Source organism: Bubalus kerabau, chromosome 4, assembly GCF_029407905.1.
Source record: "Bubalus kerabau isolate K-KA32 ecotype Philippines breed swamp buffalo chromosome 4, PCC_UOA_SB_1v2, whole genome shotgun sequence".
NCBI classification, from domain to species: Eukaryota; Metazoa; Chordata; class Mammalia; order Artiodactyla; family Bovidae; genus Bubalus; species Bubalus kerabau.
In genome coordinates, this window is record NC_073627.1 from 94,909,578 (window position 1) to 94,923,197 (window position 13,620).

Here is a 13,620-nt window from a genome sequence, read left to right on the forward strand (position 1 = left end):
GGGGCCTATCTATCTCCTACCTCAATGGTATTATAGTCTCTTATAAAGAGGAAAGCAAAAGTTGCCTCCTACTACCAGGGAAGATGTCAGTTCCGAGGAGGCAAGAGAAACCTAGTAAGGTTAGAACTGAGGTGTTTGGGCTTTGACTTCTCAGCAGAGGACTGGAAAGCTGTTGAGAATGGTCAGTTTGCTACAAAAATGTCCTTGATCTTAATCCCAAGGAAACTTCCCAGTTTTTCTCAGAAACAAAGTTGTCCCAGTTAGTTCTTGTGTGATGACCAAAACCAAGAACAAAAAACAACAGGTGGAAAGAAATCCCTTCTTTACTTTGGTGAGACCAGGGAAAATGGCAATATTGGCTGTGAAGGTGGTCACCCTTTACAGGACACATGAAAGCACAGTAGCGGTTTCTATGGTGGAAGTAACAGCTGCTCCCTGCCCCAGCCTTCTCTTCAAGATGCCAGGAGTTGACCAGGTAGCTGTGGCGCTTGGAAAAGATGAATTGCTGTGAAAACAATGCTAGTTACCCAGAAGATTATCAAGGAGAAAGAGTAATGTAGAGGGCTACAGATTGCCTAAATATCACCAAATTCATAATGGTCTATCATAAAGGGTACTAGAATACCTGTGAGTAAGTCATTTCATCTTTTTAAGTTTCTGTCTGTAAAATTAGAAGGAGAATACCTAGCCCACTAACTTCATGGAGCTGTTGTTATATTCATATCAAATAAAATTTTGGAAAAATATCAGTTTATAAAATAAGTTTTAATATAAAATTATAAAGTTCTATACATGTAAACAGGAGTAAGTAATTACCTCGTGCCATGCTCATCAATCCTGGCTAAATATTTCCAGGACTTTCACAGGTAAGGTGAAATGAGAGCTTGTTTCACAAGACTGACTCACCATTTTTAGTACTTTGGAGACTGAAAATCATTCCCTAATTTTTGAAGGCTGAGCACTATAATAGTCATTATGAGTGTCCCCTGTTAAAGCAATGTCTTCTGTTTTGGTATCAACCCAGATATCTTCTTTTTTACAGGAAGGCTGAAATTACAATGAATATGGGCGAAACTCGTATTATTTCTAGCGCTGTTCTCTCAGCCATAGATGAAGACTCACCCAGGGAGAAGATTTACTATATATTTGAAAGAATTCCCCAAAATGGGCAACTTCAACTTAAGGTTGGTCGCCTTTTTTTATTTTTCAGATTGACTGTGAACAGGTTTAAATTTTTTCAATGCACAGATTTGCATAACTTAATTTATTCTGTCATAATCATATTTTGCCCAAAAGTAGAAATTTTAATTTTCCTATTTTGGAGTGAACTCACACTATTCTAAATTTACTTACTCATTTCAGGGTAAATTCAACCAAAATCAAGGTTTTTCACTGCTCATTTCTCCTTAGGATTGTACCTAAATTGGAGGATAGGAAGTTACTGGGGAAAGCAAGTTGTCTAGTTTCTGATGAGAATCAGGCATACTTTGAGATATCTTTATTTCCATCAGATTTTTATTTTAAAAAATAGGCTTTATTTTTTAGAACAGTTGTGAATATCAACAAACTGATTCTAAAGCTTATCTGCAGAGGCAAAATACCCAGGATAGCTGACACAATATAGAAGAATGAAATTGAAGGACTGACACTATCTGACTTCAAGACTGACTTTATAATTACAGTAATCCAGACAGCGTATGTTTGGTACAGGAATAAACAAATAGATCAATGGAACAGAATGAAAGTAAAAGTGAAGTCGCTCAGTTGTGTCCGACTGTTCTGACCCTATGAACTACATGTAGCCTGCCAGGCTCCTCCATCCAATGGAATTCTCCAGGCAAGAATACTGGAGTGGGTTGTCATTTCCTTCTCCAGGGGATCTTTGCGACCCAGGGATCGAACTCGGTCTGCCACACTGCAGGCAGACTCTTTACCATCTGAGCCACCAAGGCATCAGAAATCTCTATTTCTGAGAGTTCAGAAATAGACCCACACAAGTATGGCAAACCGATTTTGACCAAGCAGTGGAGAAAAGATAGTCTTTTAACAAATGGTGCTCACCAGACTAGTTCAGATTTTGTATGTGATGCCCAAGGATCAACTCAATACAAATTACAGATCTGTCACTTGAGAAGGTTACTCAAGTAACTCGTCAAAATGTCTATGTGATTATTTGAATGCTTAATGTTTAATAAAATGTAGACACAGCCTGAGAATAGCAGCAAGGATTTATTCTGTGGTTAACAGCTTGATTGTCTTAGATTGTGGGCACCATAGAGAATCGAAGTGAAGAGAAATCACTGATTTAAGCTGAGGTGCAGCTGTGGCCTTATTTCATTTCAAGGAGTAATGAAGCAGAAATGCAGTGAGAGCTCACACATTTGGGTGGCATGGGAGCGAATGTGTTTTTGGTTATGTAAAAATCCAGATGGGTCCAGGTTCCCAATATGGCGCCATAGAGTGCTCTCCCAGCTCCCTAGGGGTTCTCCAAGTCTCTCCAAGACCAGGGAGCCCGCCTCCTGGACTTTCTCATGCATCTTTGTTTTCTTGTTGACTTTCTTGCGTTTTACCCCCATTGAGTCCAACTCTTATTTTCTTCCTCTTTGGGGGCTTGTAGATGGATTTTGTCAAGTCAAAGCTCACACTTGGGAATGCAAGTAGGGAATTAGATGGAGATGAGGGAAAGCAAAAGGTATCTTCTTGTGTATTTACTTTCTGGGAAAAGACCATAAAGAAAAAAGTTACATAGATTACAGGCTGTCAGGTTTAAAACCTGAAAGAGTGTCTGCTTTAAAAATTAAATTTTCAAATAAACCTTATAATACAAACAAACAATGAACCTAATTATTAGAACATAATTAACTTTCACCCAGTGAGAACTGGGGCAGAGCATACCTATGTGTAAACATCAGCTGGACATAACCATTAAAGAGGAGGGAACTTTATCAAATAGAGTGACAAAAGCAAGTGGTAACATGGTGATGGGGAGAGGAGGGCATGTGAAATAATGTGTCAAAGGAAATAAAAAACAAATGTTTAAATTTCTGTTTTAGTCTCTTAAAACATAGGAAAAGCACTTGATAATATCATACAGTAAATTTTTAAGATGACATTTTTCTTTAATTATGTCAGATTACTTTTATAAGCCACTCTTAGGGAAAGCTATACATCTTAAGAGAATAACAACAGAATTATTAATCAGAGACAGATTTATTATTACTGTATTTTCTAATACTCTCAGTTGTTCTCCCTCAGCAGAAAGACCTCTTTTCATTGAAAATGCCACAATTTCTGCACTGAGTTCTGTATAGAATATATGCTTAACTAATGCTGGGTTATTTTAGATGAGTATAATTAACAGTACATATATGATATTTGTAGTTATTTTTGTGCTGACTCAGGATATAAATGTAGGGAGTAATAGAAGTTTTGATCATTTTCTTTGGTCTTTAGGAAACCTGAAAACCATAGGGACAGTAAATACACCCATTCTATTTGTGCTTTATCTACTTCAGATAACTCCAGTGACAAACTGGTTTGAAATACAGGTTTTATTAATTGAACAATGGTATGATCTAAATGATCTAAAAAGAAAAAAGGAAATCCCAAGTGAAACACATTTAATTTTTAAAGAATCAATTCCAACAGCTCAATTACCCACCTGCTCTCATCAATTGAAATATTTAGTCAGCTATGATGGCTTATGATAAATACCTTAGTAGCACTGCAGTTGAATTGCCACATGACTTTGCCAAAAATTCTTTGCTTAGAGCTAGCTTTTTTCCCAAGGTCTGAAATTATTTTAATACATTAATTTCAATGGAAAATATGAGGTAGAATGGCAAAATAATGGAATCTGGGGTTTCCCTGAAATATCGTTTATATTGGAAGTTTTCAGAGGATATGGAAGATGTTCACTAACACACCTTGGGAGGCGGGGGAAACCTGGGCCGCTGACTGATTCTGGCATCTTTCAGATAGGGAGGGACTGGGTCCCTCTGTACCCTGGCATGAAATGCACTCAGGAAGAAGTGGATTTGAACTTGCTGAGATATACACACACCGGGGCCATGGACTCCAAGAACCAAGACAGCTTCACCTTCCACCTCTGGGACGGCGACAACAGGTCACCGGCATTTGACTGTCACATCACCATCAAGGATACGGGGAGAGGTAAAGCATCTCTGTCAGGCTGTATCGGGACGAACTAGTACAGCAGACGTGCGCTGCTGTAAACCTCTCCCATCTTCTCTCCCTCTCTTCCTCCTTCCCTCCTTTCCTTTCTCCCTTCCATCTTCAGATTTGAAATTCCATCCATTATGATTTGATCCGTGGGCTCCTCACTTGGTTCCCCTGGTTTACAAGAGTAGCCAATTCATGTGTTAGTTTCAGTATTTCAAAAAGCCTATTAAAAATCTGGCCTTGTCTGCAATATGGCTGCACAGGTTACTTTAATTGTCAAGGTTTTATGCTTTAAGGAAAATTTTACAAATCAATGGGCCAACCCTAGTTTTATCTTCAGGAATTGAATGATTACTTAAAAACAGAATTTGAAAGGGAAAAGATTTCCAATACAGTAATGATAAAGGAAATATAAATGAATATATTTTTTAAAAATTTAAAATAATACAAAGAAATTTTGTTGTTGAAAAGGTTGAAAGTTGTTACTCTTTTCACTTTGAAAGTGCTAACACATACTCTTTAGGGATGAGGGAAAATGCTGTAAGATAATAAGCTTTTCTGTTAAAAAAAAATGTATTTTGTATTTATTTGGCTACACCAGGTCTTTGTTGGAACATGCAGGCAGGATCTTTAGTTGTGGAGAGAACTCTCGGATGCAGCATGTGGGATCTAGTTCCTTGATCAAGGATTGAACCCAGGTCCCCTGAATTGGGAGTACAGAGTCTTAGCCACTGGGCCACCTGGGAAGTCCTGATAGTAAGCTTCTCTTGAATTAATTAAGCAGACCATTTGCATGATGGGACTCAACAGCACATAAATGGCAGAAGGAGGAGAGCAAAAAAAGTACTGAAAGCTCAGCAAGGGAGCGAGTAGGTCTTTGATTCTCAACTGTTACTACTGCACACTTTCGCTTAGAGCTTGTGTGAGGAGAGTAAAGATCCTATCTCATTCATCTGTATAGTCCAAGATCTATATAATCTCAGGACCAAGCGAAGTCTTAGATCCTTAGTACATGCTTGATTGACAGATTAACAGAATGCGCTTTTTTTTTTTTTGCCTTGGCTGCCAGAAAGCTCAGAGCTAAATTAAATTGGATGCTTAGGTACAGTAAAAGTTTTACTTCCTGTATGTGGTAAAATTACAGCTGTCCTGAATTTTTTAAAACAAATTTTAATCCAGATTGACTGATTTGGATATTTTTTTTTGAAGGGGAAGACTATATATTTTATTTGCTTATTTTCTTGATGATACATAATAAGTTCATGTTACTGTACACATTTATTTCTCTTTGTAAAAGTAAGACTACATTCTTCATAAATACTTGTCCAGGCAAAATGTAATGCAAGTGAAGTATCTGGGCAGACAACATATGTATTTGGGCAGCAGACTGTCCTGTCATTCTTAGCATGGTGCATTCCCTGGGGAACACAGAAGTATTCTGTTCCATGCACCCACCTGGGGATTCTTTCTATCCAGGGGATCTTTGTCTCTGAAGGCCTCGGAGTCACTTTGAGAATGAGATGTGGATGACAGTGGACTTCCCACATGGTGCAGTTGTAAAGAATCCTGCTGCCAGTGCAGGAGATGCAAGAGACATGGGTTTGGCCCCTGGATCAGGAAGATCCCTTGGAGGAAGAAAAGGCAACGCACTCCAGTATTCTTGCCAGGAGAATCCCATGGACAGTGGAGCCTAGCGGGCTACAGTCCATGGGGTTTCAAAAGAGTTGGACATGGCTGTGCATGCACACATGGGTATGTGAAGGAAAATGGGAGAATTTCACGGGCTAGGCTTGGAGGTAGGGTACTTGCCCTTTGTACATCCTGGTAGCTGAATCACCTTAAGGAGTCTGGGCAGTGGAAACTGGAACAGTACATCCAGAAGAAAAAGTACTGAGGCTAGTGAGGTCCTCCCTAGCCTCTGCTACAAGTGGCATGTGATTATTTTCTAAAAGGATTTGTGAAAACTTAATCAAGTAGATACAGTAACCTGTTGAAACTTTCAGTAGTTCAGAAGCTTTTTTTAAAATTTGGTGGTATTTTTTATCTCTGTACAGAATCCTATCCTTCCTTCTTTCCTCCTCCTTCTTCACTGCTTTGGTTTTTTCCCTTCCTTCCTTCTTTTGGAGGAAATTTTCTTAGGTCGCAGTATAACTTTATAATCAGAATTGTTCATCTCTAAATGAAATTATACTGAATTGTTAGACTAAATCAGGCCCTAACATTAGCATATTTGAACACTTTTTGGGAGCCATTATAAATAACATTATGCTTTCTCGTTGTGCCGTGACTTCTGATTTGCACGGTGGCAGAAATGACTTGGACATCTTTGAGAGACGTTTAGAAGGACATTGCCTATAGTTGACCCTCATCCATACTCTGACTAATGTGAAAAACAGTGCTGAAAAACTGGGTTCAGGCCAAACCTAGATATTTTTCCTCCTCTCAGTTCTATCTTCTGCTCTTCATCCTGTGGGTGAATTTTATTTCCTGGCTTTATTCATTCCTCTTTCTTCTTTGATGTATTCATCTTAACTCCCTCAGAAGCATCTGCGGCTCAGGTTTTGATGTAGAGTTAGGTTGACTGTTGATTCTACATTGAACTTAAGTTGTGTTTTGAGTTAAAAAGCATAATATATAAAAAAGACTAATTTGATCATCTAAAACAGCATTTCCCAGTCATGGCAATATCAATATTTTAGGATACGTAAGTCTTTGTTTTGCACTATAGAATTTTTAGCAGCAGAAAACAAAGAAGAACTAAAGAGTCTCTTGATGGAAGTAAAAGAGGAGAGTGAAAAACTTGGCTTAAAACTCAACATTTAGAAAACTAAGATCATGGCATCTGGTCCCATCACTTCATGGCAAATAGATGGGGAAACAATGGAAGCAGTGAGAGACTTTTTTGGGGGTGTGGGCTCCAAAATCACTGCAGATGGTGACTGTAGCCATGAAATTAGAAGACGCTTGCTCCTTGGAAGAAGAGCTATTAACCTAGACAGCATATTAAAAAAGAGAGACATTACTTTGTCAACAAATGTCTGTCTAATCAAAGCTGTGGTTTTTCCAGTAGTCATGTATAGATATGAGAGTTGGACTATAAAGAAAGCTGAGCACCACAGAATTGATGCTTTTGAACTGTGATGTTGCAGAAGACTCTTGAGACTCCCTTGGACTGCAAGGAGATCCAACCAGTCCATCCTAAAGAAATCAGTCTTGAATATTCATTGGAAGGACTAATGCTGAAGCTGAAACTCCAATACTTTGGCCAACTGACATGAAGAACTGACTCATTGGAAAAGACCCTGATTCTGGGAAAGACTGAAGGTGGGAAGAGAAGGGGACAACAGAGGATGAGATGGTTCGATGGCATCCTGATTCAATGGACATGAGTTTGAGTAAGCTCCAGGAGTTGGTGATGGACAGGGAAGCCTGGCATGCTGCAATCCATGGGGTCACAAAGAGTTGGACACGACTGAGAGACTGAACTGAGCTGAACTGGTCTTTACCTATTAGAAGTTAGTCATTGTTCAGTTGCCAAATTGTGTCCAACTCTTTGCAACCCCATGGACTACAGCATGCCAGGCTTCTCTGTCCATCAACAACTCCCAGAGCTTGCTCAAACTTATGTCCTTTGAGTCGGTAATGCCACTGAACCATTTCATCATCTGCCATCTCCTTCTCCTGCCTTCAATCTTTCCCAGCATCAGGGTCTTTTCCAGTATTAAAGAGAGTAAACAAAAATAGTGAAATGTTTGAGTGTGTGCTCTTGGGTCAGATGGCTTGGGTATAAATTCTAGCTCTATATTTCCTCATTGTATAATCATTTCCAAATTGGTAACATTTGTACACCTTAGTTTCCTCATTTATAGCCTAGACACATGGCAATGGCTAATCACAGTGTTGGTGTAAAGTTTTAAGAGTCTTTCTCCCTTACTTAGCACAAAGTTGAAACTCAAGGGTATTTTAATTATGATAATTTTTTATGAACCTCAGGTGAACAAAATTTGGTATAACCTTTAGTTTATGAAGCTCTGTATCTTTTGTGTGTGATCAACTTCTTTGCTCATTCAGACACTCACTCATACAGTCTTTTAAATACACATAACAGCAGCTGTGCAGCCACCATACATACAAGAACTGGAATATTAACAGTATCAGAATCTACCTATCTACCTGTTCCATCCTCCAGAGAAAACCACCATCCTGAATTTTGCGTTAAGTTTATTACTTTGGTTTGTAGTTCTCTGGGACTTGCTCACTCAACTGATACATGTTAATAAGCTACATCTGTGTGACTGCATGTAGCTGTAGTGCATTCATTTTGCTACTCTGTGAAATTCAACTGTGTGAATAGGCCACAGCTTGTTTATCCATTCACCTTCTGAAAAGGCATCTGGGTTGTCTCCAGTGTTTTCAGCTACAAACAGAGCTGCCGTGACCTTTCTAGCACAGACCTCCTGGGTACAAGTGCACATGTTTCTCTCCAGCACACCACTGGAGTGGCATCACTGGGTCAAAGCATATGTGAGTATCCAACTCTTTACAAAATAATTCTAGGTTGTGTACCAGTTTACGTTCTGACTAGAACTGTATGCAAGATTCTACATCCTCTTCAACACTTGTTGTCTTCAGCTGTCCACATCTTGCCCTATCAGAGCGATATGAGATGGCAATTTATTGTGATCTTGATCTGTAGTTCCCTGACTATTCATGAGAATGAGCATATCTTGCATCTTTATTGGCCTTATGTGTTGCCCCTTCTCTGTGATATCTGCTCATGTCTTTGGCCAAATTCTGTGATTGGTCCCAGTCATAGAAACCTTACTATATCATATTAGGGTTGTTTTTTTTTTTTTTTGTCACTTCTTAAGTATTTTTTTATTGGAGTATAATTGCTTTAAAGTGTTATGTTAGTTTCTGCTCTACAACAGTGTGAACCCCCTCTATGTGTCCATGTGTACATATATCCTCTCCCTCTTGGACCTCCTTCCCAGCAACACCCCCTCCATCCCACCCATCTAGGTCATCACAGAGCACCGCGCTAAGTTCCCTGTGCCATACAACAGCTTCCCCACTAGCTATGTTTTACACATGGTAGTGTATGGGCTTTCCAGGTAGCTCAGTGGTAAAGAATCCACCTGCCAATGCAGGAGACACAGGAGATGCAGGTTCAATCCTTGGTTTGGGAAGACCCCTGAAGGAGGAAATGGCAACCCACTCCAGTATTCTTGCCTGGAGAATCCCATAGACAGTGGAGCCTGGCAGGCTACAGTCCATAGCGTTGCACAAAGTCAGACACTGCTGAGCACCTGAGCACACATGCCTATGCGTGTTTGTATGTCAAACCTAATCTCCCAGTTCATCCCTCTCTCCGCTGCCCCTCATGTCAGCACATCTGTTCTCTACATCTCTGTCTCTATTCTTACTTATCCTAGAATTGAGATTTTGATTTCTGCAGTTTGGCCTTTGCTTTTTACCTTCACTATGGATGTTTTATTTTTCAAATTTTGACCACCATCTCTTCTGCCACACAGGTGATATTGTCATCCTGGCAAAACCACTTGTGGTGTCTAAAGGTGACAGAGGTTTCCTGACGACCACCACTCTCCTTGCTGTGGATGGAACAGACAAGCCCGAGGAACTTCTCTACGTCATCACCTCCCCGCCGCAATTTGGCCAGGTTGAGTACGTCCGCTATCCTGGGGTCCCCATTACAAACTTCAGCCAAATGGATATAGCAGGACAGACAGTCTGCTATGTAGCTAAGAGCATGACAGCTGTCCACAGAGACACGTTCAGGTGAGCCCTGAGGAAACTTTTCAGAACACCTTCTTTGAATGAATGCTTAGAAAGACAAAGGCAGGGAAAAATATGTCCTTTTCCAGCTCGGGTATAAATCTGCTCTTCATCCACTACCTCAGTGGATGAGAGAGAAGGGTGCATAATTAAATTAACAGTAGTAGCCAGGCAAGAAATTAGGGCTTGTTTTTTAAAAATAAACACCTAAGCAAATCTCCATGCAAGCTGTTCAGTGAAGAGACATGTGAAGACCTGAGGATCTCCAGTAATGAGAGATGAGGCAAAGTAATTTACCTCTTCATTTGAGTCTGTTTTTCTATCCAAGGAAAAGAAATTTGCTAGTAAACATTTGGCATAAGCAGACAGTGCCTTTTGATACAATGTGTTTGGGTAACTATATCATAAATCATGTTGTCATAAAGTGGATCATATTTCCCCATAGAAACAGTGTTATAATTGGGGGCTGTGCACCTGTTCAAGGATTCTGTATCAAATAAATCACTGGGAGGAATAACAATCTGTTGAAAAGCAAAGATACAACATTAATGAAAGTCTACATTCATTTAAAATACTGAAATCTGTTTCCAGTCACATAAAGCAAGAAAAACTCTAGAGGGTCTATCCTTTAGCAGTTATCAAAACTGGCTGAACTTGGGGTTCTTGATAGAAATACAGATTCCCAGGGTTGGGTTGAGAACCCAGAAATCCTGGACCAGCCTTTGGGGGACCTTGGTACACATCTAACCCTGAATTTTCCAATTAAGAAAGAGGCTCTGAGAGCGTTGATTTATCTTCCATACACACAGGGCTTCTGTTCTCCACTATGATTTTTGTCATGTCAGAATGCAACCTTCAAAAGAATGCTATAAAATAACACAACTGTAGCAGACTCCTATGTTATTTGACAGGCTCCCATAAACTATCAAGTACACGGATAACCCATGTCCAAATGCCACTCTCCTCTATCCTATATCTTATCTAGTATGTCTGCTATGATAAACAATGTTTAAATGTCGATAAAGATTATTTTGCTTGCCTTTTTGGTATTTGGAATGATGATTTGAAAAGATGAGTTGTATAGTTAGGTAAAAAAATCCAGGGAAGTGTAGACTAATACCTCCTTTTTTCTTTAGACAAATGTTCTTAACAAGCAGATAATCATTTGGTGGCTCACTTTCTTAATACCAACTCAGTGCTTGAGTGTTGCTAGGTGTTAACTAAAACATCAGAAGTGGGGATTACTTTTCACACTGATTCCTTGGCTTGGGATACGGTACAGAGTCACGAAAGCATGAAACTGGGGTCAGTTCTGTGCTTTCATGACCCACATCTCTGGTTTTCCTCAAGTCATTCCTTCTCCTGAGCTCCTATAAACTCTTCTGTGAAAAGGAATGATGCTCATAGTGGCTATGTCAGAGTTGTTGAGAGCTTTAAATGAGCTTATGTGTAATGTTCTTAATGTGGAATCTAGAAAAATGATGCTGATGAACCTATCTGCAGGGTAGGAATAGACGAGCAGACATAGAGAATGATTTTGTGGACACAGTGGGGAAGGGGAAGGGGGACGGACTGAGAGAGTAGCATTCTCATACATACACAACCGTACAGAAAATAGAGAGCTGGCAGGACGCTGCTGAATAGCACAGGGAGCTCAGCTGGATACTCTGCGACAACCTAGAGGGGTCGCACGGGAGAAGGGGTGGGAGGGAGGCTCAAGAGGAAGCAGGTACATGTATATATATATGGCCAATTCATGGTGTTGTACAGCAGAGACTAACACAACATTGTAAAGCTATTATATTCCAATAAAAAATCCAAAACATGGCACATAGGAAGAACAAGATAAGTATTGGTTTCTATTATTAATATTAGATTTCAATGTTTATTTTAATGTTAATAATAATGTTTCTATCGTTTTTGTTATTCTTGTAGTTATTGTTTACCATATTCTTTACTTGGCCCCCTTTTTTTTCTCTCCAATCTTTACAATACCAAGATTAATCTTGAAGGAAGGAAGAAGTTATAAAGAGCAATATGATTCCTTTTTTCCTGCTTATTAATGGAGAGTGGATGCTTATTAGCTTAGCGCAGGTATATCAGATTCAGGGTTTTTCATTTGACACCCATTTCTGGACCTTCTTTTTCCTGTCCATTCCTATTTGCTTCCATCCATGCCTATGGGAGAGTCTGCTGAAGACATTCATGACTGTATTGGAGAAACCAGAGATTCTGCTGGTGAAGCCAAAGAATGAACACATAAAGATGTTGAGAAATAATGATTAGGCCTTAATTAGATGGTAGTGATGAGCAGAGAATAAAAAACGGTATCTCTCTCTAATTCACATCCATAGAGAATCATACTTGAGGGTGTTTATAAAATCATTCATCCCAGGAGTTTCTAAGTCTCTAGATTCTCAGGAGAGTTACCTGAGAGATTTACAAAATTTAAATTCTTGGGCCTCACTGCAGAGAGACAGCCTTAGTAAGTCCAGTTTCAGGCCTAGGAATTTGTATTTTCAAAGCTCTCCAGGTGCTTCCGATGCCGCTGGGAGTAGCCACGTGCAGTCCAGTCCAGTGCATTCTTCCCAGTGTGTTCTGAGGCATCTGAGGGTTTACAGGAGCCTCTGAGGTCCTCTCCCCGACAGCACATGAAGGGGCTGAATTGATGGTGTTCTGCAGCTCACATCTCGAGTTACTGAGATAACTTTGTTTTGTTTAGTTTGTTGGTGGTTTGACTTTTAGTTTGTTTTGCATAGAGAACTTCTGGGCAAGGTTTTCATTTAGCAGAAACTCTGTGACTCAATTTTGTAAAATGAGTGATTAGTACCACTGATGCTACAAAGGTGCAAAATGATGTCGGCTGGTACAGAAAGGAGACATTAGGTAGTAGAGATTCGAGAGTGAGAAACTCCTTTTTAATACTCTCAATCCTTCTGTTTGTAGAAGGAAGTCTCAGGCGGCCTGTGCTCATATGTCCTTAACAGCTCTTCAGTATGGACTGTTTTTCCCTTTTTAGCAAAGAGTGTACAGGCCTCAGGCTCCAAGCCATCGGCCAACAACATCTAGCGCGAATGAAAAACAGTTGGTTTCTTGTATTTATTTTTGTGGTGTTTATGGTGATTTCGTTTTTATGAGTGAAAACTTTGGTCTTTTAGTCATTAAAAGGTTTCAAGTACATTTATTTAAGAAGAACAATGAGTTGATATAAAGCATAATAAGAGTACAAGTAGTACCAGAAAATGGCAAAAATTGTGAAGGTGGTGTTTGAATGACTCAAGATTAGGAAACATGTTCATCGAGACAATAAACAGCAAGGGTAAGAAAACACTGATTTAATTCAGCCCCTTCATTTATGTGTAAGAAAGCTACTCTTGATATACCTGGAATAGATCAAGCAGTGTGTGTGTGCATGCTAAGTCGCTTCAGTCATGTCTGACTCTGTGCGACCCTGTGGACTGTAGCCTGCCAGGCTCCTCTGTCCATGGGATTCTCCAGGCAAGAATACCGGAGTGGGTTGCCATGCCTTCCTCCAGGGGAGCTTCCCGACTCAGGGATCGAACCCTTGTCTCTTATGTCTCCTGCCTTGGCAGGTGGGTTTTTTACCACTAGCGCCACTTGAGAAGCCCCATCAAGCAGTGT

At 39.8% G+C, this 13,620-nt stretch overlaps 1 protein-coding gene across 1 annotated transcript in view; it reads left to right on the top strand.

Moving 5' to 3' along the window:
• FREM1 (FRAS1 related extracellular matrix 1) overlaps window positions 1–13,620 on the top strand; it is a 273,665-nt gene that overhangs the window by 215,639 nt on the left and 44,406 nt on the right. Inside the window, exons 25-27 of the mRNA XM_055578036.1 lie at window positions 1,043–1,184; window positions 3,978–4,173; window positions 9,717–9,981. Coding sequence (XP_055434011.1) covers window positions 1,043–1,184; window positions 3,978–4,173; window positions 9,717–9,981 — 603 coding nt within the window. The remainder of the gene's footprint in view (window positions 1–1,042; window positions 1,185–3,977; window positions 4,174–9,716; window positions 9,982–13,620) is intronic.